Source organism: Sander lucioperca, chromosome 24 (genome assembly GCF_008315115.2).
Source record: "Sander lucioperca isolate FBNREF2018 chromosome 24, SLUC_FBN_1.2, whole genome shotgun sequence".
Lineage (NCBI taxonomy): Eukaryota > Metazoa > Chordata > Actinopteri > Perciformes > Percidae > Sander > Sander lucioperca.
The window spans coordinates 13,020,849-13,042,543 of record NC_050196.1 but is presented as its reverse complement, the minus strand read 5'-3'; the positions used below and the strand labels follow the sequence as shown (position 1 = coordinate 13,042,543).

The window sequence follows — 21,695 nt, the reverse complement described above, 5'->3', positions numbered from 1 at the left end:
AAAATAAAACATTCCGTCACAGAAACACATGTCCATAACCCTAGTGGGACATAGCAGCTCTCTACTGCTCCACTAGATGGCAACACAACATCAAAACCATAGGAGCTCTGCAACCAAGCCCAGCCCTTAGCAACCACGTAGCTCCACATCCACAACGTAAAGTGGATAAACTGTCGCAAACGCACCTAATGATAAAAACAATATTACAAGCCACGATTTTTTTCCTCACAACTTAAATATGCTATGATAGAAACACGTATACTGTATTGAAACTGCAGTTTAATCCTGATTAGTTTGGTAGTAGGCTATGTTTGTGCCAGTTGCTGCAGTGTATTATGTATCCGGTTCCCCTACCAAATTAAAGTTGGTTAGCTAACTATTTCACACAATATGTTTGTTTATTGAAACCATAGCATTATCAGCTCCACAAAAAGTATTTTCTGGTGCAATCTTTGCCAACAACTTTATCATTATCAACTTCAAGGCCAGGGCATCTTGCCATTTTAACTAAACGATTAACATTAGGCTTGTAGCAAAAATGCGGCATATTATTCTCCTGTAAATGTGCCAACCCTATTGTACCACATCACTGTGTAACTAATAATACAATCTCCCATTTCATATACTGTATTGAATAATTTCCTTGTGCAATTATTTTCAATCATGTACTTTTCTCTTGTTTTGAAATAAATCGAAACGTACGTCGACAGGAAGGTGCTGTTGGTTGTATCTATCTATCTATGTTTGTCGGCAACTTGACACATTTACAGCAACTAAGGAGACGGCGTTAGTGACAGTGGTCTTTTCGTTACACAGGTGAGTGGTCTTCAGTTTCTCGACGGTTTTAATATATTTTAATCAGGTATTCATATTCATATTCTCTTTTAAATGAGACGTGTGTAGCCGGGCAGGCTTGTGAGGACGAGGCGTTTCTGTCACATGAGGAGGAGGAGAAAAGGAGGCTGAAAAAAAAAAACAGAAATAGGCTTTTTTGACAGCTAGCTTTTAGCTAACTTGGTCAGGTAAGGTCGACTAATTAATGACTGGGTAATGTTTGCCGAGGATAACCGAGGGCGTTGCACAGCTGTCACAGGACGAGCGAGTCATCTTGTAGCTTATTTGTAGAGCACACAACAGAGCAGACATTATTAATGGTGTGTGTTTTGCCGTGTAGTTTAACCACCATCGCCTCAGTCTGTCTGTGCCTGGAGCCAGCAGGGCAGCTCAAAGTGCACAGTGAGTAACGTTACTGGATGCATTTTGTTGCTGCTAGCAGTGAATACTTTCGCCAGTCGTCTGGCCGTGACAAAACATTTGCCTCCAGGATAAGTAATCGTCTGTGTTTTTATCATTGATAGCGAAAAACGCTGGGAATACCCTCTGGTTCTCCGAGAAGAGCATAACAAATGGAAGTACAGGCCCGCCTGGGCCAAGTCCTCTCTGGGACTGCACGTCTCTCCTCTGCCATGGAGTAATTCTTGGAAAGTTTCTGCCACAACACGTCATCTAGCACCCATTTCTGCATCTTTGAGGCGTGTTACACCTTGCCAGAGTTGGGCAGTCACGATGTTGAGCATTAAGGCCAGCAGCAGAGGTTTAGCTCATGAGTGAAGACTATGAAGCAACCAGGGAAGTGACCTCGGGTGATACTACAGCCTGAGGGTGCCACTCACCAGCACCATGGCATCCAAGGAGAGACTGTACGAGGTCTGGATGCTGTACTGCACTAAGGTAAGGTGTATTCCTGTGCACACAACTACCACTATGGCTGTTTTGTCTCCTGTGAAACAGCCAGTGAAATGTCATTAGGTGAAGTAATGGACAGTGTGATGACATTTCCTCCCTGGCAAAGAGGTTATTCTTTCTTGGCATTCATATTTTGAAAGTCTAGCGTTCTTGCCAGTTTTTGTGACTGTGGCAGACTATGGTCAGCAGTAAGTATCATCAGTGTGGAAATCATCAGTATGGGAACTCAAAACAAAAACAGACATTTTTAAACCAAAGTCACTGATTGCAGTTATTTTGTGGTGATCTCTTTATACCATGCATTACACTTTTCAGGATGCAAAAGCTTTTGAAACAGCGTATAAAACATTATAGGACTCTAAAACGCTCCAGTTAAAGCCAGACTAAATTGCCTGCTGGTCCTGAAGGATTTATTGGTAGAGGACACATAAATGCTTATAAATGAATAATGATTTCACAGAGAACCAATGTAACTTCATGGCAGGTTAGTGTTGCAGATACTTTGGCATGAACCCTCACCATATTGGTGATGAATAAATAATAGTCAGTACCATTCCCATTAACTCTAAAAACATATCCAACAGATAAAGATTAAACGTGTATACAACACTAGTAGGGACGCTATGTGGTCAGGCTTTAATATCAGTTTATGACAGGAAGTTCTCCTAATGTGGTGGGTACTTCTGCAGTGAGCAGTACATGTAGAATACTGCTTTGTTTTACGGGGGAGATGAATATATGACCCTGTAGTACCGACGGCACCCCTTGAGTCAGCTGTTGGCTAGATTTGATTCACTTGGCGATAAATCATGTGAACGTCCTGGCTTCTGATCACAATGGCCTGCCTGAGCAGCTCCTCACGTGAGCCTGGCTGCAGTCACACACCTTACTGTCCACTGTAATCCCTCACAATAACACACACAGTACAGGCAAATTGGTTTCTGCAAGTTTAGGACCTTGAATAATCCTCAACCTGTAAAGTGAAATATGTAAGCTTGAATGCAGACACAAATAGAAAATCGAATGCCAGTGGTGTGGGTGTTTTTGGGTTTATAACAGAAGTATTCAGACACACTGCTGCCCGTACACACTTGTCACAGCCACTTGTGAAAATGCCAGCAATTGCTGCAAGCATACACATTGCATTTGTTCTAGCAGGAGTGTGTATTTGCATTGACTAAGCATTACACTGCGAGGAAGGATCATTTCATTTCATTCTGGCTTTGAACCAATGGTCCACCGAGCCAATATTTCTCTCTGCGGGAGGCAAAAGAGACGCTGAGAGAGAAGCACTTAATAATATATGTATAGCAGCCTGTCTCTTTCCCTGAGCAGCTGAAATGTCAGGTATGGCGGGCGGGCGGGGGGGGGGGTGTGTGTGTGTGTGTGTGTGTGTGTGTGTGTGTGTGTGTGTGTGTATGTGGGTTGCCAGGATATGTTAGCTGCAAGAAAAAAAAATGCAGTCCTCACGTGGCCTATTTCAGTTGAGGAATGTTGGTGTGAAGGCCCTATGACCCCCTGTGGCCCAACTAAAGGGTTAATTGTTTCACAACCAACCTCAGTCCTTACCTCTGTTGTCATACAGCATATGCATTAATGTGTTTTAATAATAATAAAATTGTATACACTTGATGTTGTTGGCATTCAAGTGGTTAGATGTACAGATACTGCCTCTGCCACTTTGAAGGTTATTTAAGACACAAAGTACAAGCAGTAGCTAGTTAAACTAGATTACATAATTCAGTTAGATGGCTTGAAAGGTGTTTGTTGTTTTCTTGTGCTCATCATATGTCCCTCATGCCATCTGTCTGTTTAATGATTGACAAAACAGTGGAGACATCACTGCCTTTAGTGTCAGAGGTTAACACTTGCACAGTTCTCGGCAGAGCGGTCGTTCAGAAGCGTATTGACAGTACAACACAAGCAGCCAAAGGTATGCGCTAGGAGAACCAGCTCATCCTGCTCTGCCAACTATAGATATCAGCTGTCATTTCTTATCTCTGTATGTTATTCACCTGATTGTCACCCAGTATCCAGTGCTGAAAGTGGAATTTTTAAAAAAATGTTTTAAACAGATGTGTCACGCTTTAATTTTGACTCATGACATTGTAATAATAATTTCAGACTATGTTTCGTGCCAGCAGTGGCAGCTGTTCACATATTGATGATGAGGTCAGAAATTGTTGGGTGAGCAGCTGTTGCACCAGAGTCAGTGTTGAGGAGTGTGTAGGAGCTGGTGTCTACTTATTAGCTCTCAGAGCATCCCACTGCATATTGTCATTTAAATTTCTAAGACGTTGTTCAAAATATGTTAATACCCTGGTTTTAAATGGTTTGACCATAGCACCTAGAAACCATGGAAACCCCTGCAGGTTCCTGCGCACATTTGGTTGTAATAAACAGCACGAGTGAGGATTCTGTGTATTAGTAGATTTCTGAAGCATTCAGAAGGTTTTCATTTGAACAATTATGATGAAAATCTGCAGTAGTATAAAGGACTGACTCCAGCTTGCTTCTCAGAGTTGTAGAGGGCTGAGAGGTCACAGATGACAGCGAAGGCCGTTACGTAACCAGCGATCCTCTTAGCTGCCTGTCATTGGTTTGTGCCAGAGTGTTGTCCCCGAGCACACGGAACCGCTGGTAGCCGCTGGTATATAGAGGCAACAGCACCATGCTGCACTGGCGCTTCTATTTCACCAGTATATTATCCAGAAGGGCTTGTCGGAGAAAGTGGAGGGTTTAGCAGACTTCTGAATAGTGCCAGTTACGCTCTTAAAGCCTTTGTCTGCTGCAGAAAAGCCCTTTTTAATTCCCAACCACAGGGAACATGCCTCAACAACCAGGGGCATCATTTTACCCTTCAGTGGCTTTAGACTGAGTCCAGTATCTTAATTCTAGAGCAGAAATCCTCACTCCCTTTTTAAGTGTCCACAAACCAGGGATTTCTGGTTACCATTTACAGAACCTTATGTCTTATCTCCCCCCACCCTACCCTGCCTTGTTAGTCGCATTTTGACTGGAATTGGAGAAACGACAATAATTTGCATAAGCCCCTGCACTTATGGGAATCATAATAGTGATAAGATTGGGGGAAGAGAGGAATGAGGAGGGAAATGAACAGTTGAGCTGGGGACGATGGAGGAGGAGAAAGTGCCGCAGTTTCACATATTTGCACAAGTAGTAGATTACTTGGGTCTTTTTTTCTGGCTTTCCTGCTTGTTTGCTTATTATGGTCTAATCTCTGTTGTCACACACACACACACACACACACACACACACACACACACACACAAACACACGCACACGCATGCACACAATGACACACAGACCCGCACACACTCAGGCTTTGGTTAATGTGCTGATATGCAAAGTTTGTTCCCTCAGGCTAGCTTTCTTTTTCACTGCCGCTTATTTCATTCTGTGTTACCCTCTTGCATTTTCCTCTGTGCTATGAATATCTCTGGAATAACACTGATGTCACTGACATACTGTAGTGTATCAGCTCCCTTATGTGGTTTTAACCCCTCCCACCAGCTCCTTGAAATCCTCCCTTGGCAGTGACGTAATGGCCTGAGGAGTTGTCCCTGACTGAGGCAGTGATGTTGGGGTGCAGAACAGAATGACCGCAGCCGTCTTTAAAACCTACGGGGAGGGGACCTTTTTAAACATTGTGGTTTCAGTGACTCCATGCCACTTCCACCCAACCAGGTCACTCACAGCCTCTCCAAACTAGGCAAACAGCCACCCGTCTAGCTGGCCGACCGCGCCTGTCTGGAGGGGCGGATCACTTGCTGAGACTGTGTTGCTGCACTGCATAAGGGCATACTGATAAGAACAATCAATCAAGTAATCTAATTACTGACAAACAGTGAGTGCATCCCCTTACCAATAAAACATTTGCAGGACAGATTTTTATAAGATATTCTAATTGCTGCATTGTTTACATTTTATTTTTTTATTTATATTATTATTATTATTATTATCTCTTTTGACAGACTTACTGGAATACATATCTGGTCAAATTGTTAACATAAAGCGATTTAATGTGTTAAATGGTCGTATCACTTATTTCCACCTATTTAGAGGGACATTGTCCTAAAGTTTGACACCATTATTATCAGATGCTATGATGTACCCAATGCTGGGGAGGATGTTATTAGTTGGAAGGATATGAAATCACATTGCAGAGCCCGGTCTGCTATTGCAGGTCAACACATATCTTGTTTCATTCCCATGTCAGTGGGGAACTGAATGAAGTGCATTGATCTGTGTCACTGGTGACCTTGTTAGCTTTACAGAGGAATGTGATGTAGTAGCTTGGCAAAGGGCCTAGACTAATATGATAATGGATATACATAGGAGAGGCATGTGATCTTCTCATGGGAATTGTTTTCATATACATTGGGACACACAAAATGGTTGTTAGTTGGGACAAGGTGACTGCTGGCGAGTTAGGATTCCTACTTGTGTGTGTGTGTGTGGCCAGTGATGACGGCCATGGATAAACAGAGCCATGTAGAGCAGGGTGTGTCCCTGCCTGCCACAGTCCAAACCCTCAATGGGTATCTGTGCTCCCAAGCTGCTGCCTAAAAGAGGACATTATTTCAGATGCACACACACACACACACACACACACACACTAGTCATTCAGTCACTGCTACTAGAAAGCTTAGTCACTTGAGAGTAAAGTAGCTGGCATAAATCATCGTCTAATCTTCTGGCAGTAACATGGGCATAAAGACAATGCTGTATTTATTTCTCAAGTTAAAGGACAGCCTTAGCAGTAGGCAAAAATAATATGGGTTAGTAATTCATGCAGTAGCAGAAGAAAGAAGCACACAGGCGACATGCCTCCCAACAGAACATATTACTCACACGTGGCTGTTGCTGACTCCATTCACGTCTCTCTCTCTCTCCCACACACACACACACACACACACATACACACATACACACACACACACACACACACACACAGGACAGCAGCCTAGGATTGTTCTGATGACTTCATAGGAATTGCAGAGAGCTTGCTTCCTGCTTCGTTCTGACTGATTTCCCACTCTGACACGCAGACAGAAGCAGTCAGCCTTTCAGCCCCTCTCCAACTCCTTAGCCAGATGGCACTGCTATCCTAACAAATCCTGTTTTTCCATTTGTGTTTTTTTCTTCACTTTCAAGCTCTATCATACAAATTCTTCATAGAAAAGGTATACATTGGTTTGCGAATTGTCTGTGGACCTGTATTTATTTTGTCTGAAAGTGGCATTATGTGATGTTTTTAGGTGTGTACCGTTTGCAGTATCCAGGTGGTGATGGCTTCAGTGCAGGAAAGAAAAAAAAAAAGTGTTGAGAAAAACTCATAAAGTTCAAAGACCCATCCAATAACATGGGGAACATTAGAGCAATGCATTGTGTTTTCATTCTCCATCTGTTTCTTTGTCTCCCGGGGTAGCTTAATGTGTATATATATGGTGGTTATCTTTTCCCCAGGATAAATTTGAAGTACACTGCTCCTTAAGAGTGACAAATGTAGGCCACAGACCTCAACAACTGTGACAGAAGATGGGGAGAGGGAGGAGAGACGCATAATGGCACTTCAAAATCCATGTAGGCCTAATCCCTAATAGCTTGAATGTTTAAAATAGTGTTTTCTTTTAGCCAGGCTAGCGGTGTTTCAAGGGATTGCAATGTCAGTTGATCTGTTGGTCTCACACTTTGGTCCACCATATTGGATGGATTGCTATTTACTTTAGATGTTCATGTTCCCCACAGAGTGAATCCTAATGGTTTCAACAATCCCCTGACTTTTCCTCTAGCTACTGTCCAACACTAAATTATTATCTAAATGAATGGCGTCCAAACCTGTGGTTAGTCAAACTATACCAAATGAACAATATACTGACTGGTGTTATGGTAATCTGTCCCTATCACCTCTTCAGCCCTCCTTGACCTAGATTGCTCCCTCGCACCCTCCAGATGGCTCAAAGTCTTTATGACAGGATATGGTGGGGGGGTTGTCAGCAAGTGATTACTCCTGCATGATGAATTAATGACTCTATCCAAGCTGCATGGAGCCATCCAACTGTCCTGCACCCTGCATGTCTGTGGTGTGAAGCTGAAACATTTAGTTGTTGATCGACAACAAAAAAAGAATCATTTTACAAGCAACAATGCCAAATATTTACTTGTTCTAGTTTCTCAAATGTGAACATTTTATATCATTCTTAATGAAATATCTTTGAGGTTTGGACTGTCGGTCAGCAAAGCTAGTCGTCTGAATATGTCAGTTTTGGCTCTGGGAAACTGATGTGCATTTTTCAGTTAAGTTTTAATTTCAGATTTTCTTTTTTTATAGACAAAACCATTATTGAAATTATTGATACATATATTATCTTTGATGAAAATTATTGTTAGTTGCAGTCTAGTCTCTCATTGCCAGACCTATCTCCACAGTGCTGTGTTAGTGCTGGAGTATGGTCTGGCTACACCGCTTATCTATTCTGGGATTGGGGGGGGGGGGAAAGAAAGCTCTGGCTTGTTTGTATTTCTTTAAACCAATCAAAACCGTCCTGGGCGGCGCTAAGCCCCTGATGCAGCAACGGAGCCCTTGCAAAATAGATAGCGGAGAGATAGAGGAAGGGGAAGCGCTGGATGTCAGGCTTTATCCCAGCACTGTACATCGGTAAACCTGACTAGTTCCAGTCCTACTGTAGTGTATGCTATAACAGTTTCCCCTCTGCTTGAAGTGTATTTTTTTATAGCACACACCCATTAATTATGTTCTGTGTTAGGAGAGATTACATACTGTAATAACATTACAGTATGTGTTGCTTTCAGCCATTAGTTTTCAGTGTCCCCTGGTCAGATCCATTGATGGTTTGACTTAATTTAATGAATGAAAATACTTAAAGAGGCGCTATGCAGTTTTGGCCATTTCTTCGCTGTTTTCTCACTTTTTGCTCGCAGGTTTCTCTATAGAGCTCCCCCTACAGCTCCAGAATAGATATTTGTCAGCTCTTCTGTTTACTTGTGTCTGACTCCTCGCTTGGTCAGTCTGCTGTTTCCTCTTTCTCTGTTCCTCTGACAATGCTTTCCTAGCTTTCTGCTTCTTTTTTGCCGGCTCAGCCAGGACGATAGTGTGAAAAACTCCACCGCTACCTTGTTAGCCGGTTCCTGAATGGGCGTATGTGTACAGCGCCGTGAAGCAATTTGTTGCATCGCGAGACCTGATATCACGCGATACTTCCTGGCGCTGAGGCCGGCGGCTCGCCAGACCAAAGTTGCAAAGGTGTTTTTTCCGCTCACAGGCGCTAGGGGGGAGCGAGACGACCACCATTCAACTTGAAAAAAGTCATATAACCATTCCAATGACTCTGAAGCTGTTCAGTTAAGGTAAATTAATCTAAAAGAACTGCATAGTTCCCCTTTAAAGTCAATTTATTTAGTAGAAATTCAAGCTTCCTTCAAAACAATAAATATCAACACTTCATCTTACTAAATGTGTACTTACTGGCATGCTCTTGTATTCTTTTTTGAGATATATAAGAGCTGATGCTCCCAGTAGAACTAAGTAACTGGTAATGAGCGTAATGAGACCTTTCTGAGTCCACATGAACATGTCTTTATGGTCCCTGCTGTTTAAGCAGTTTTTCCCTGTGGTCCCCTGTGTTTAGTGTCCGGTGTTTGTTCCTGTGGGTTGAGGGTATTTTACACCAGAAACTGTACTATGACCTAGCAAGTCAAGCCAGGCCAGCCTTCCTCTGTGGCCCATGTTGCCATTCCATCCTTCTCTGGGCATTGTTCCAGGAATTTAGCAAATGTCGATCAGCCGGCTGCTAGAAACTCCCCCTCAGAATGCAGCCAAGCCTGTTTTCCACTCCAACAGGTGCATGTTTTGGCTTCCACAAAAAGATAAGCTACTCACACACCTGAGACATTCCTGCTATCACGTGTTTGTCATGCTTTGGTAGCAGCTTCATAAACCACTATATCCCTTTTTTTTAACATGGTGTTCAGCATACAATACAACTTCTCACTTTGTTCTTTTACTGTTGCTCCACATAATCAGACATTTGTATCCTTTGTTTTAAACTTGATTTTACTGGTTACTGCCAGTGTAAGTGAAAATGTCTGATTGAGCTCATCATTCTGAATTGCAGAGACAAAAAGTGTGTGGCTTCTATTGTTATTTTTATTTCATTTTTTATTGTTGTCTAGTCGCGCACACACTCACACACTCACACAATCACACACACACACACACACACACACACACACACACACACACACACCAAATTCAATCAAATTGCCGACAAGGCCTGTCAGCTGCCAGCCATTTATGTATTTTAACAATGACAGCTTTTGTCAGCAAAGGCCACTAACTATATTGTTTTCTTTATTTACCCTGCTCTCTCTCTCGTCTCTCTGGTTCCCCCCTCCTTTCTCTCTGATTCCATCCTTTATGCTCTTCACTCCCCTTCTTTCTTTCTTTCCGCTGTTTGATTTCTCAGAGGGATCCAGACTACTTGAAGTTATGGCTGGAGATTTTCATCAGCTCCTATGAGCAATGTCTGGATGTGGACTTTGAAAAGCCACCTTCAAGGTAACGTGTGGCAAGTTGGTATCATACTTACTCACTTGAAGTTAATTTTTATGATGCAAACATACAGTATATCTACCTTTTTAATAGTTATAGTAGTAATAAAAGTTCCCACTGGTCAAAAATGTGTCACTTTGTGTGTGCACTGTGCAAGAGAATTCATCCTAAGGAAAACCTACATATGACAATTCTTCATGGTTGAAATGTTGAATAGGGCTCACTGGTAAAATAAAAAATAAATGGTGAGTTAGATGTCATGATGAACTGTATTGTGAATACCCTACAACAGTAGTTCCAAACCTTTTCTGTCTGATGCACCCTCATAGGTTTATTAGACTACATCAGCACCACCCATCATGTACCAAATAAACTGGATGTTAAAACACTATTGATTATATAAAAATGGATATTGTTGCAGTACTTTTTTCATACACTTGGTTTCATCTATGTATCCATTACTTTTAGCTAACTGTTTAAATGTATCTGTTTACTAACTAGCTAACTAGTTTTCACACACTCTTAATTACAAAATGTGTTAATGTGTTACAACCGACTCAGGTTGATTTGACATGGAATCCACATACAGTCATGTGAAAAAATTAGGACACCCATGCTAAAGTTGACTAAAAAGAGGAATAAAAAAATCATCTTTTGGAATTTGATCTTAATGCCTTAATTAAAAAAATTAGGAAAAATACAACCTTTAAGGATACCAATGTTCTTTGTGAATGAATAATGTAGCGTAAATAAATAAATGTTTTTCCTTACAATACAGGGGGCATAAGTAAGTACACCCCTATGTTAAATTCCCATAGAGGCAGGCAGACTTTTATTTTGAAAGGCCAGTTATTTCATGGATCCAGGATACTATGCATCCTGATAAAGTTCCCTTGGCCTTTGGAATTAAAATAGCCCCACATCATCACATACCCTTCACCATACCTAGAGATTGGCATGGGGTACTTTCCATAAAATCATCTCTCAATGCAAATCAAACCAGCTATTAGGCTAACTGAAATAAAACCATGCCAATCTCTAGGTAAAATAAAAATCTGCCTGCCTCTGTGGGAATTTAACATAGGGGTGTACTCACTTATGCCCCCTGTATTTTAAGGAAGAACATTTATTTATTTACGATACATTATTCATTCACAAAGAAAATTGGTGTCCTTAAAGATTGGATTTTTCCTCATTTTTTTAATTAAGGCATTAAGATCAATTTCCTAAAGATGATTTTTTCATTCCTCTTATTAGTCAACTTTAGCATGGGTGTACTCATTTGTTCACATGACTGTATCACAATTTCTATTTCTTAGTTGAATTAGTTGAGTTAATTAGTTTAGCTTTTCACGTACTCCCTGGCAACTACAGAAGTGCAGTACCTGGTTACCCCTGGTTGGGAATCACTGCTCTACAACAACTCAGTCCGTACTGTCACCTGTCAGTCTCCTTCTGTCTAAAGTATGTCAAATACCCTAATAACATGGACCTCCCTATAACATTTAACAATACACCAATGCAGTTTTCTGCATTAGGTCCTGCGAGTGGGTTCAGAACTCTCTCATCTTGTACGCGTCATCCCCAACATGACCGCATACTGTGCAGCCTTCCACAGCACAACCCAAAATAGCACGGCCACACCAGATGCTTTTTGTGCAAAGCGGTCACATTTTGTTGCAGGTGACGCTCTGACTGGTGTCGACATGTGAACATATGATGCAGGTTAATGTGAGAGCCTTGAACACATCTGAAAGCCTGTGTCCAGTATTTTAGTTTGTTGATACCTAGTCAGTCACATTTTATCACGGAGGGAGGGCCATGCAAAAGGGTGGAGTGGGGTGGAGGAACATGGGTGGTTAAATCCTTTCCTCCTAAATCATTTGTTGAGCTTTTTGTCTCTCTCTCTCTCTCTCTCTCTCTCTCGCTCTCTCTGTCATTTCCTTTTTCTCCTTGACTCATTTTCTCCTTTCCTTTTCTGCCTTTTCTCTGACTCCTTCTTTCATCTTCCTCCCTGATCTGTCTCTTCGCCTTGTGTCCTCTGTCTAATCATCATTTTCTTCCTTCCCCTCCTCCCTCCCTCTCATTCCCTTTTTCTGCAGCTGCCACATCTGTCTTGCTTTCCCACCGACACTCATTGCATGGGTTTCGCTGCGCTCTCTCTCTATCCGTCTCATGAGCAGTGCAGCACACATGCTGTTTTCCTAGGAATGAATGCCTGAATGCAGCAGGCATGTGTGTTTGATTGAGTGAATGCAGAACACGGTCTGCTCCGTCAAGTTGTTTTCGTGTATGCTGCAGCGACACCTCTATGATAAACCTCCGTGATTAAAAAGTGACATCTGCACTTTACAGTGTACCAATTTTGTTATTAACCTAACCTAAAATCATTTCATCCTCCTATCTAATGGAGATTCCTATTCATTCTGGTTGTGATGCTTCTGTGTGTCCAGGCCAGAGGAGGTTCCCCCGGTGTTGACGCTCCTCCCAGACAACATTCTGCAGGTTTTGCGCCACCAGCTGCTGCAGTGCGTCCAGAAAGCCTCTGACGGCCTGGAGCCTGAGCAGCAAAATCTGGCTCTGCTGCTGCTCAAGTTCCTTATCATCATCTGCAGGTCTGGACAGTAAACATACACACACACACAGTATAGCTACTTTACCTCTGAATCCTATGTTTTTCATGGATTGTGTTGTGCTGTAATTGTAGCATACTACTTTTGTGCTATCATTTGTTACCTTCATGTAGAGCTGGGCAATATATCAATATTATATCGATATCGTGATATGAGACTAGATATCGTCTTAGATTTTGGATATCGTAATATCGTAATATGGCATAAGTGGTGTCTTTTCCTGGTTTTAAAGGCTGCATTACAGTTAAGTTATGTCATTTTCTGAACTCACCAGACGGTTGTAACTGTTATATTATTTGTCTTTACCCACTTAGTTATTATAGCCACATTACTGATGATTATTTATTTAAAAATTAATTGTGTAAATATTTTGTGAAAGCACCAATAGCCAACACTATGATATCGTTGCGGTATCGATATCGAGGTATTTGGTCAAAAATATCGTGATATGTAATAGCTAATACTCAGCAACTGATAAGCTAACTTGTAAGATAACTTGTTCTGTGTGTGTGTGTGTGTGTGTGTGTGTGTGTATATGATTGGTTGTTTCTGATAGGAACCTGTCCAATGTGGAGGAGATTGGCACTTGCTCGTATATCAATCACATCATCACTATGACAACAGTCTATATTCAGCAGGTCTGACTCCTTCCTTTGTCTTTGCTCTGATGGTTCTGTTTCTCTCTGCTCTGTAAAACATCATGCCCAATAAATAGGGTGAACAAAAAGGCACAACATTTCCAATGAATTTATTACACACATAATAGCAGATGTGAAGAGGGTATGTGTGTGGGTTTGCAGCTGAAGAGCAAGACCAAAGAGAAGGAGATGGCAGACCAGAGCCAGGCGGAGGAGTTTGTCCGTCATGCGCTGGCTTTCTGCGAGAGCCTCTACGACCCATACCGCAACTGGAGGCATCGAACCTGCGGGTAACAACATCTTGCACCATTGCTTTACAACACCATAACAACAATAAAGCTTACATTCACCAGCAATAGAGGTGTTTATCATCCTATGTGTACAGCATGCTTTACTTGGTTTCATACTCGTGTCTTACCTCAACTGTGTTTTTCCCTCCAGGGAGCAGCTTGGTACAATAGAGAGGAGCAGACAGAAGTACAAGGCAGCTCCGCTCACTGTTGAGTTTGTTCCTTTCTTTTACCGTAAGTCCCTTATCTTTAATTGTACTTCTGAGTCTCACTCTCTTTCCATGTGCGACACAGTATTAGTAGCATTCTGGAGAACATTTTAAACTATTGTAATAAAATAGTTAATTAAGGCATACTCATCAACTGTACATAACACTTTCTGTCCTAAAAAGAAAAATATTCCCTTCAGTAATGTGTATATTAGCAAACACTGTAGCAATATTACAGTGCTTGCTGTGTATGCTCCATACTTTGCATCTTTCGCTTCAATGGCCTGTTTGGGTGTGGATGTGGAAGCAATCCTCCACATCATAAAAAAAGCCGGTTCTCTTCTATTTATTTCTCTTCACTTCTATCCTCCCCTCTCCTATCCTCCCCTCTCCCATGTTTTCCCCCAAGTGATCCTATGCCGTCACTCTCCCACTGCCCCCTCTTCTTTCCTCTCTGGGTCCAGTTGAATCCACTCTTTGTGTCCGTGGTCTGTTTGCCAGGCGATGAGATGAGCCGATAGTGAATGGTGTATGTCAAGCCACTTCAGCTAGGCTGGTGGACATTTTGAACAAATGCTCCTTTCTGTCATGTGTGTGGCTGCTGTGGTTTGGCACTAAAGATACCACCCAAGGCCCAACCTGACAGAATGTGTGTCTGTGTGTCTGTGTGTGAGATGTGCAAAGAACAAGTTTGTGGGAATACTTTTTCCATTTATTAAGCTCAATAGGATAATATTGCCATTAGTTTGATCCAGTGATAGTAGAATGTTAGCGTGATTGGGACAAAGGAAACAGACATCACGGAGCCAAGATGTCCCATTTCTTTCCCCCTATTTGGACTTGTTGACAGATGAGTTAATGGATGACTGGGACCACCATGGACCACCATGACCCAGAGGTTACTGGCAGGACTGCCACATGCGTGTGTGTGTGTGTGTTTGTGCACCGTGTATACTGAGGTCCTATCTTCGCTGGCTTTCAGACTTAGTTTAGCTTGTGTGTGTGTGTGTGTGTGTGTGTGTGTGTGTGTGTGTGTGTGTGTGTGTGTGTGTGTGTGTGTGTGTGTGTGTAAGAGTCAGGATCAAGGTGTGTCTGTGTGTCCATTCATCAGTGTTTTGTTTACAGACAAAAATACAGGAACCTGAACTGTTTGGAACTTCTTTTGCATAACAAACATCACGCCTACAGATCAAACTAGTGTGTGTGTGTGTGTGTGTGCACGTTCCAGAGTGCTTCCAGGAGAGCGAGCACCTGAAGGAGAGTCTGAAATGCTGCCTGCTGCACCTGTTTGGCGCCATAGTAGCTGGTGATCAGGTAAGTCTCTGGATGACCTGGAGGTCACAGAACATTTTAACTAGCAGGTCACAGGCTTGATCTCCTTGGTAACCAATGTGTCCTTATCAGCTCTTGCTGGCCATGGATGTGTTTGAATAGAGAGATGGCGAGGCAAGGAAATGTATTTACTTAGCACAATTCAGACACAAAGGCAATTCAAAGGGCTTTGTTTTTTTACAGAGACCTATACAGACACTGTAACAATAATCAAGTCTACTAAACACAAGTCTTGTTGAGACATTGGGTGGACCCTCGGGGAACTCCACGTGTCATTGCAGTTCGTTCAGATTTGTAAGGACCAACTGACACAAAATCCTACCCTGCATAGATTTAAACCAGTTGAGGGCTGTGCCGGTGAGTCTAACCCAGTTTCCCAGTCTGTCCAGCAGTATCTTATGGTCCACTGTATCAAACGCTGCACTGAGATCCAGCAGAACTAAGAAAGAAACTTTACCATCTGTCTGTATTTAAATCGATGTAGTTTAGGACTTTGATGAGAGCAGTCTCAGTGCTGTGATGAGGTTGAATTCATTACAATGATCACTGTCCACCCAGCCTTCAACCTTCTTCTGCCACATGAAATTGACACAGTAGTAAAATATTTAGCATGAAAAGATCCCAAACTATTGGTCGGTGTTTATCCCTTTCCCATGCCATTTGCATTCTGTGGTGTTATAGTTGGCAGTTTCTAGTTGTTGCATGGCGGTGGGTCTTCTGTTCTCCATGTCATGTCTAACCCCTGTCCCTTTCTCTCTACTTTATTTTCTTTTCTCCATCCCTCCCTCTCTGGCAGAGAAACGCTCTGTTTGCCATCTCTCCAGCCACCATGGAGGTCTTGATGCGGGTGCTGGCTGACTGCTCCATGGGTAGCTGCTCTTCAGATGAGGGCGAGGACTGGGACAGTGAGGCCCCCGACCGTAAGGCGCTGCTGACTCTGGGCTGCCTGCGGGAGGTGGTGCAGCGCCTCCTGTCCTCAAGCTCTGACCAGCGGCAAGTTGAAATCGCCTCTGTGCTAGAAAGCTACTTCAAGCTGCTCAACTCGGATCCGGCAGCTGTCGTTGCCTCCCAACAGCAGCAGCAGCAAGCCAAGGGCAGAGTGCCGACACTGGGCCGACACTGGGAGAGCCGATTTGTGGCTCTGCAAGTAAACATGCTAGGTAGGGTCTTAATTGACAAGAAAGGCCTGTGATATTAGATATATATTTGAGCTGTTCTATTTTGTTGAATCATGATTTGCATACAGGGTAGTCAAGTTAATGTGACTTATTCCACCTTGTTTTATTTCTGTCTTTGCTTATTTTTCTCTCTTTTTTTCTGTCTGTGACTCTCTTTGTCTCTCCACCTTTGTCTCTCTTTGATTCTATTTCTCCTGCTGTCTTTTAGACACTATCAGGGACATGTTCCTGTGTTCAGACAGGCCAGTTCTACAAGCCATCTTCCTCAATAGTAACTGTTTTGAGCATCTGACACGACTGCTGCAGAACAGCAAGGTAACGGTACAGCTATTTCTATCTAAATATAACCTGAGGATACAACTCAGTTATGAGTGTAAGTGGCTGGATGTGGTATTTGATAATTCTGAGCTAATGTTTTTAGATTAGAACTGGGTCAAATTGAACATTATTTCTAAGGTATTAGTTGTAGATACTACAAGACCCTAAGGCTGTTTGAAGTTGTAATCTCGCATCTGTGACATGTTTGCCCCGCTGCATTCTTTACTTATGTAGAGGTTTAGTGAATATTTAAGACATTATCAATTCTAAAATATGCTGTTTTCATACTTGAGGACTCACAGTGTAGTAGTGCATTACATTACAGCTTGCTGCTTGTTTGCAATGTTTGTGATGAAAGACGTCTTTTATCGAAGATAAATATCCTGTGGTGGAAAAAGTACTCAGATCCTTTGCAGTAGCAATACCACAATGTACAAAAAAACTCATTTGTAAAAGTAAAGAAGTAGTTTCAGCAAAATGTACTTGCAGAATAGTGGCTGTCAGGTAGTACTTAGTTACTTAATGATAAAACTCTCCAAGATCATTTTACATGAATAGAGTTACGTCTTCTATTGGTTATTGTTTATTTACGTCTCTGGTGAATCAGTTTCTGTAGTTCTGGGGTTGTATTCACAAAGGATCTTAACACTAGGAGTCATCCTTAAAAGCTATTCACAAAGCTGCTAATAAAACCGTTTAGTAAGGAATAAAGAGAAGCACCAGGGTTTACCCTCTTGCCATGCATGACATCATGTTGTTATTTTTTAGTTAACCTACTCTACTCAGTATGTATACATTGTTTTGGTTGACTGGTTACTGATCTGTGTCAGGGAGATAGTATTTATTAATACAAATGAGTGCAGCAAACAAATTAAGATAGATGGCTTGACGTCATTTATACTGTCAGGGTTTTAACATATAATTTGGATGCATTATCGTCCTGGTCTGGTCTAGCCTGTATGGCATGTGTTTAGTACTTTGTAAAGTTTTAGTGTGAGGAAGAGCATTTTGCCCACCTTGCATGTTTACCTCCCAAAGCAAGGCTGGATCACCGACACGCCTCCACACAGTGACCCCTGCTGAGGGCCATAGCTTTTAACCTCTCACCCTCTTCTCCACTACACCATCTTTCCTCCCCCTGAACCATCCTTTGACTCTCCCTTGTCGCCATTCTCTCTTTCTATCAACCTCCCCACATGCTATGTTGACATGTTGCCTGTTGTGTGTGTCAGCTGGTTAATGCTAGGTGCACAGCGGCAGACAAGGACCAGAAAGATATAACCAACAACAGGTTACTGACAGGAGAGAGGGACACTCAGGTACCGCCGAGAAAGCCCCACACCATCCACCTATCTGCCCCTTAACCTCACCGGCTGCCAAGTCCCACCACCCTCACCTCACTAGAGCCACGTGGCCACTCCACAGCAAGACACTTACGCTGCTTTGTCCCAGATAATGATTTGAAATTCGATCATGGCTTAACAGAAAACTCACTGAGTCATTAAACGGTCAGGGTGCTGGCAGGCAACACACTGCTGGTTGTGTGAGCATCATTTATTCAACAGATTCTAACTGTTACACCACCATGGTTGTGGTCTTTATAGTTTTCTCATTAATACTGAATTTCATGTTTAACCAGTTGTAACAGCCGGTTTTGGCTTAGCAAAGATTACAGTAGACCCAGAGATGAGATTCACAATATCATTTTAAATGAAGTTGTGTTGAACTCGCTGAACTTTAGGTCTTGTAACCAAGGCGTGGCTCTGTTAGCTTGCTGTTATAGTAAGTTTCACACATAGCCTGAGTAGTGCAAATACATTTTGAAATGTATTCGCCTCTTTCTTGAAGGGACAGTTCAACGATATTGATCTCATTAATTATTGCACGTTTGTTTTGCTGAAATCTATAAGACATGATCTGTCACTTACAGTACCTGTCTGATGCGTCCGAGGCTCGTCTTTTGAACGGTTTAGCATCAACTATGTCAGAGCTCTCATGTCAGAGCTCTCATGTGCACAGAAAGGTCACTTGTACAGAGTATACCAGCTTCTTCTTCTACTCTTTGTACCTTTTCTACTCACAGAGCCACCTTTTATAAGGTATAATCACTCTATTGACCTGGATAATGTAAACACACGTGGACAAACCAGCATGTAAAACACAAACACGAACCAGTGTGCCTTTGTTGCTGTGCAGCTGTAACCTGATGCAGTGGCCGAGGCTTCAACCTGTTTGGCGGGTTTTTAGAGATCAAGCAGCATCAGAGCAACTTTTCAGTTAATATAAAGCATAACGATTTAAAAGTAATCGATGTAATGGAAAAAAAACAAATCAAATGAAATTCCCAAACCAGAATTGACCTAAGGTGCTAAATGGCCGATTGGTAATAAAATGTTTTTGTCTTGCTGTAGAGTGACCACTTTGCCTCTTTCACAGCTGTGTCATTTCATTTATTTCATGTCATTTTTGGTTTCCCCAGCCCTCCCCTTTCCCCATTGTCCTGGGTTTTCTGCTGTATACTATGGGTTCCGCTGGAATGCTATCATGGTGGCCTTGTGTGTGTTCTCACAGAGTTCAGTGGTTTGAGGTGATCTGGACTCAGTGATGATGACCTAAGTGTTTGATTTTTGCCACAGTCCCTCTCCAGCCGGTCCAAGACCCTCTGTAGGATCAACAAGTCTACAGCTGCATGTTTATTCCAATGGAATTACGGGTTCAGTGACCCGGAACATGTTGGACATGAGCAGGACAGAGCTGGATGGAGATGTGTTCATTTTGAATGGTTTTGCTTGTGTTTTATGGGTTGCATGCTTTTTTGTGACTGTTTGTGTGAGGAAAAAGAGTGAGGTACTCCTTTGTGACTGTCTGTGTGTGGAGTTGGGTATTTTTATTTTGACTAAGCCCTGAGAGCTTCCTGCTCCAGTCAGATCATCATGCTATTAAAAGGATTGTTTTTTGTTTTACCTGGAGCAGAAAGACAACACTCCTTTATCTGCACTATAACATCTGCAGTACAAGCTTTAATGCCGGCCTGTACTGCAGAGACAAACATGGATCTAACCATCATCAATGATTTTAATCACGTTTTCACACACTAATTGAATCAAACTTCAAGGCATGTACTAAAGTCTCCCTTTTATTCCTCCAAGTGTGATGCATGTTGTATTAAGTGCCTTAAATAAGTTGATCATTATTATTTTAGCATTTCAAACCTTATATATGATTGTGGCTTTAAATTGTATGCATGCTTATCACCTTCTGAAAGTGCTATAACATTCATCTGGAAAGAGGAGATTTGACATGTGCCCAGTCATTTGTCTACATACTGTGCTCGCTAAAAGCACAAGTGATTGGCTGAAGTAAGGGACTGACGAGTCTGATTTTTCTTCAGGTGTTTCAAGGGCGACTAGACCTTCTCGCTGTAGCAACCATCAAAGCCCTGACAACCGTGATGCACAAATCACCAGCTGCAAAGGTAATAGGAACACAAATGCATGTAATTACATGCTGTCCCTATAGTCTATATTGGGACTGGAGCCACTGAAGAACCCAGCTGGTCATTCCAAAGTGATTATTGAGTTATTGAGTTAGAGAAGAGAAGTTTACAAAAGTAGCTTCAAACCCACAATCGGATGAGAAACTCTGGAAAGGAAGTTGATCATCCCCTCCTGACACAGTTTTCATTGAAGTTCCCCTGAGTTGTGTGCTTTATCCACTATTTATGCAGAGCTGAAGTGAGGTTATTGGCTGCGCCCTTGTATTTTAATATATTGTTCCCGCCACCCCTCCAGGAGGTGTTCAAGGAGAGGATTGGTTACAATCACCTGTATGAAGTGCTCACCTCACTCGGTCAGCCATCACGGCACCTTCTCAAAGAGCTGATGAACATGGTGAGAGACGGATTGTCTTTTGGTGTTTAGTCCTTTCTTTCTTTTTATTTATTTGTTGGTCTGGTTGAATGATGTCCTGCTAACTTTCTTAGTTGCCTGATTGACTGAATGGCGCTCTCTAATCCACTGCACCTGTATCTGTGTGTATTCTGTGTCTCTATCTTTGTGTTCATGTGTATTTCTCTGTGTATGTGTGTAGGCGGTGGAAGGTGAGCACACCTCAGTGGGGCTCCTGGGCATCAGTAACGTGGAGCCCTTGCTGCTGCTGGTGCAGTGGCTCCCAGAGCTGGACTCATCGGAGCAGCAGCTTTTTACGGCCGACTGGCTCCGCCGCCTCAGCTGCCTCAACCGCCAGACCCGCGCCACCTGTGTCAATGCTGCCATGGTCATGCAAGCGCTGGCAGGCCTGGAGCGCCACCAACGGCTACACCGAGCTTGCGCTGAGAGCCTACTGGGGCTGGTGGGCTCACTGGGCTCCCAGTCCCTGAGCGCCAGGGAACTTCTGGGTCTCCTGCTTCTCCTTAGACCTCTAGAGTCCACTCAAGCTCACCCCTATGTAGGTCCTGCCCTGAGAGCCCTCCTGGCCATGGTACGGAAGCAGGGCCTGGAAAGTGCCATGCAGTACTTTGACCTGTCACCTAGCATGGCCGGCATTGTAGTTCCAACAGTGCAGCGCTGGCCAGGCTCGGCCTTCAGCTTTCTCGCCTGGTTGTCACTAGATCAGGACCAGCTGGGCCCACTCAGCAAGGACAAGAGGAAGCAGCTCTACAGGTGAGAGGAAAAGAGAAGAAGATAGAGGAAGTATTGATTAAAGAGACTGGAGGAGTATCCAAGAACATTTTCATCTAATGTCTGGTCTAAACAA

General features: G+C 42.7%; 1 protein-coding gene across 2 annotated transcripts in view; it reads left to right on the top strand.

The window, feature by feature from the left end:
• Window positions 1-739: 739 nt before the first annotated feature.
• nbeal1 (neurobeachin-like 1) overlaps window positions 740-21,695 on the top strand; it is a 46,725-nt gene continuing 25,769 nt past the window's right edge. The window contains exons 1-14 of one of the 2 annotated variants that reach the window (XM_031291846.2): window positions 740-816; window positions 1,359-1,731; window positions 10,257-10,348; window positions 12,796-12,957; window positions 13,532-13,613; window positions 13,776-13,903; window positions 14,055-14,137; window positions 15,341-15,426; window positions 16,241-16,604; window positions 16,831-16,937; window positions 18,173-18,259; window positions 20,332-20,415; window positions 20,732-20,830; window positions 21,030-21,601. In XM_031291846.2, coding sequence (XP_031147706.1) covers window positions 1,681-1,731; window positions 10,257-10,348; window positions 12,796-12,957; window positions 13,532-13,613; window positions 13,776-13,903; window positions 14,055-14,137; window positions 15,341-15,426; window positions 16,241-16,604; window positions 16,831-16,937; window positions 18,173-18,259; window positions 20,332-20,415; window positions 20,732-20,830; window positions 21,030-21,601 — 1,997 coding nt within the window. In that variant the 5' untranslated portion in view covers window positions 740-816; window positions 1,359-1,680. The remainder of the gene's footprint in view (window positions 817-1,358; window positions 1,732-10,256; window positions 10,349-12,795; window positions 12,958-13,531; window positions 13,614-13,775; window positions 13,904-14,054; window positions 14,138-15,340; window positions 15,427-16,240; window positions 16,605-16,830; window positions 16,938-18,172; window positions 18,260-20,331; window positions 20,416-20,731; window positions 20,831-21,029; window positions 21,602-21,695) is intronic. The other variant, XM_035998400.1, reaches the window with a different exon arrangement.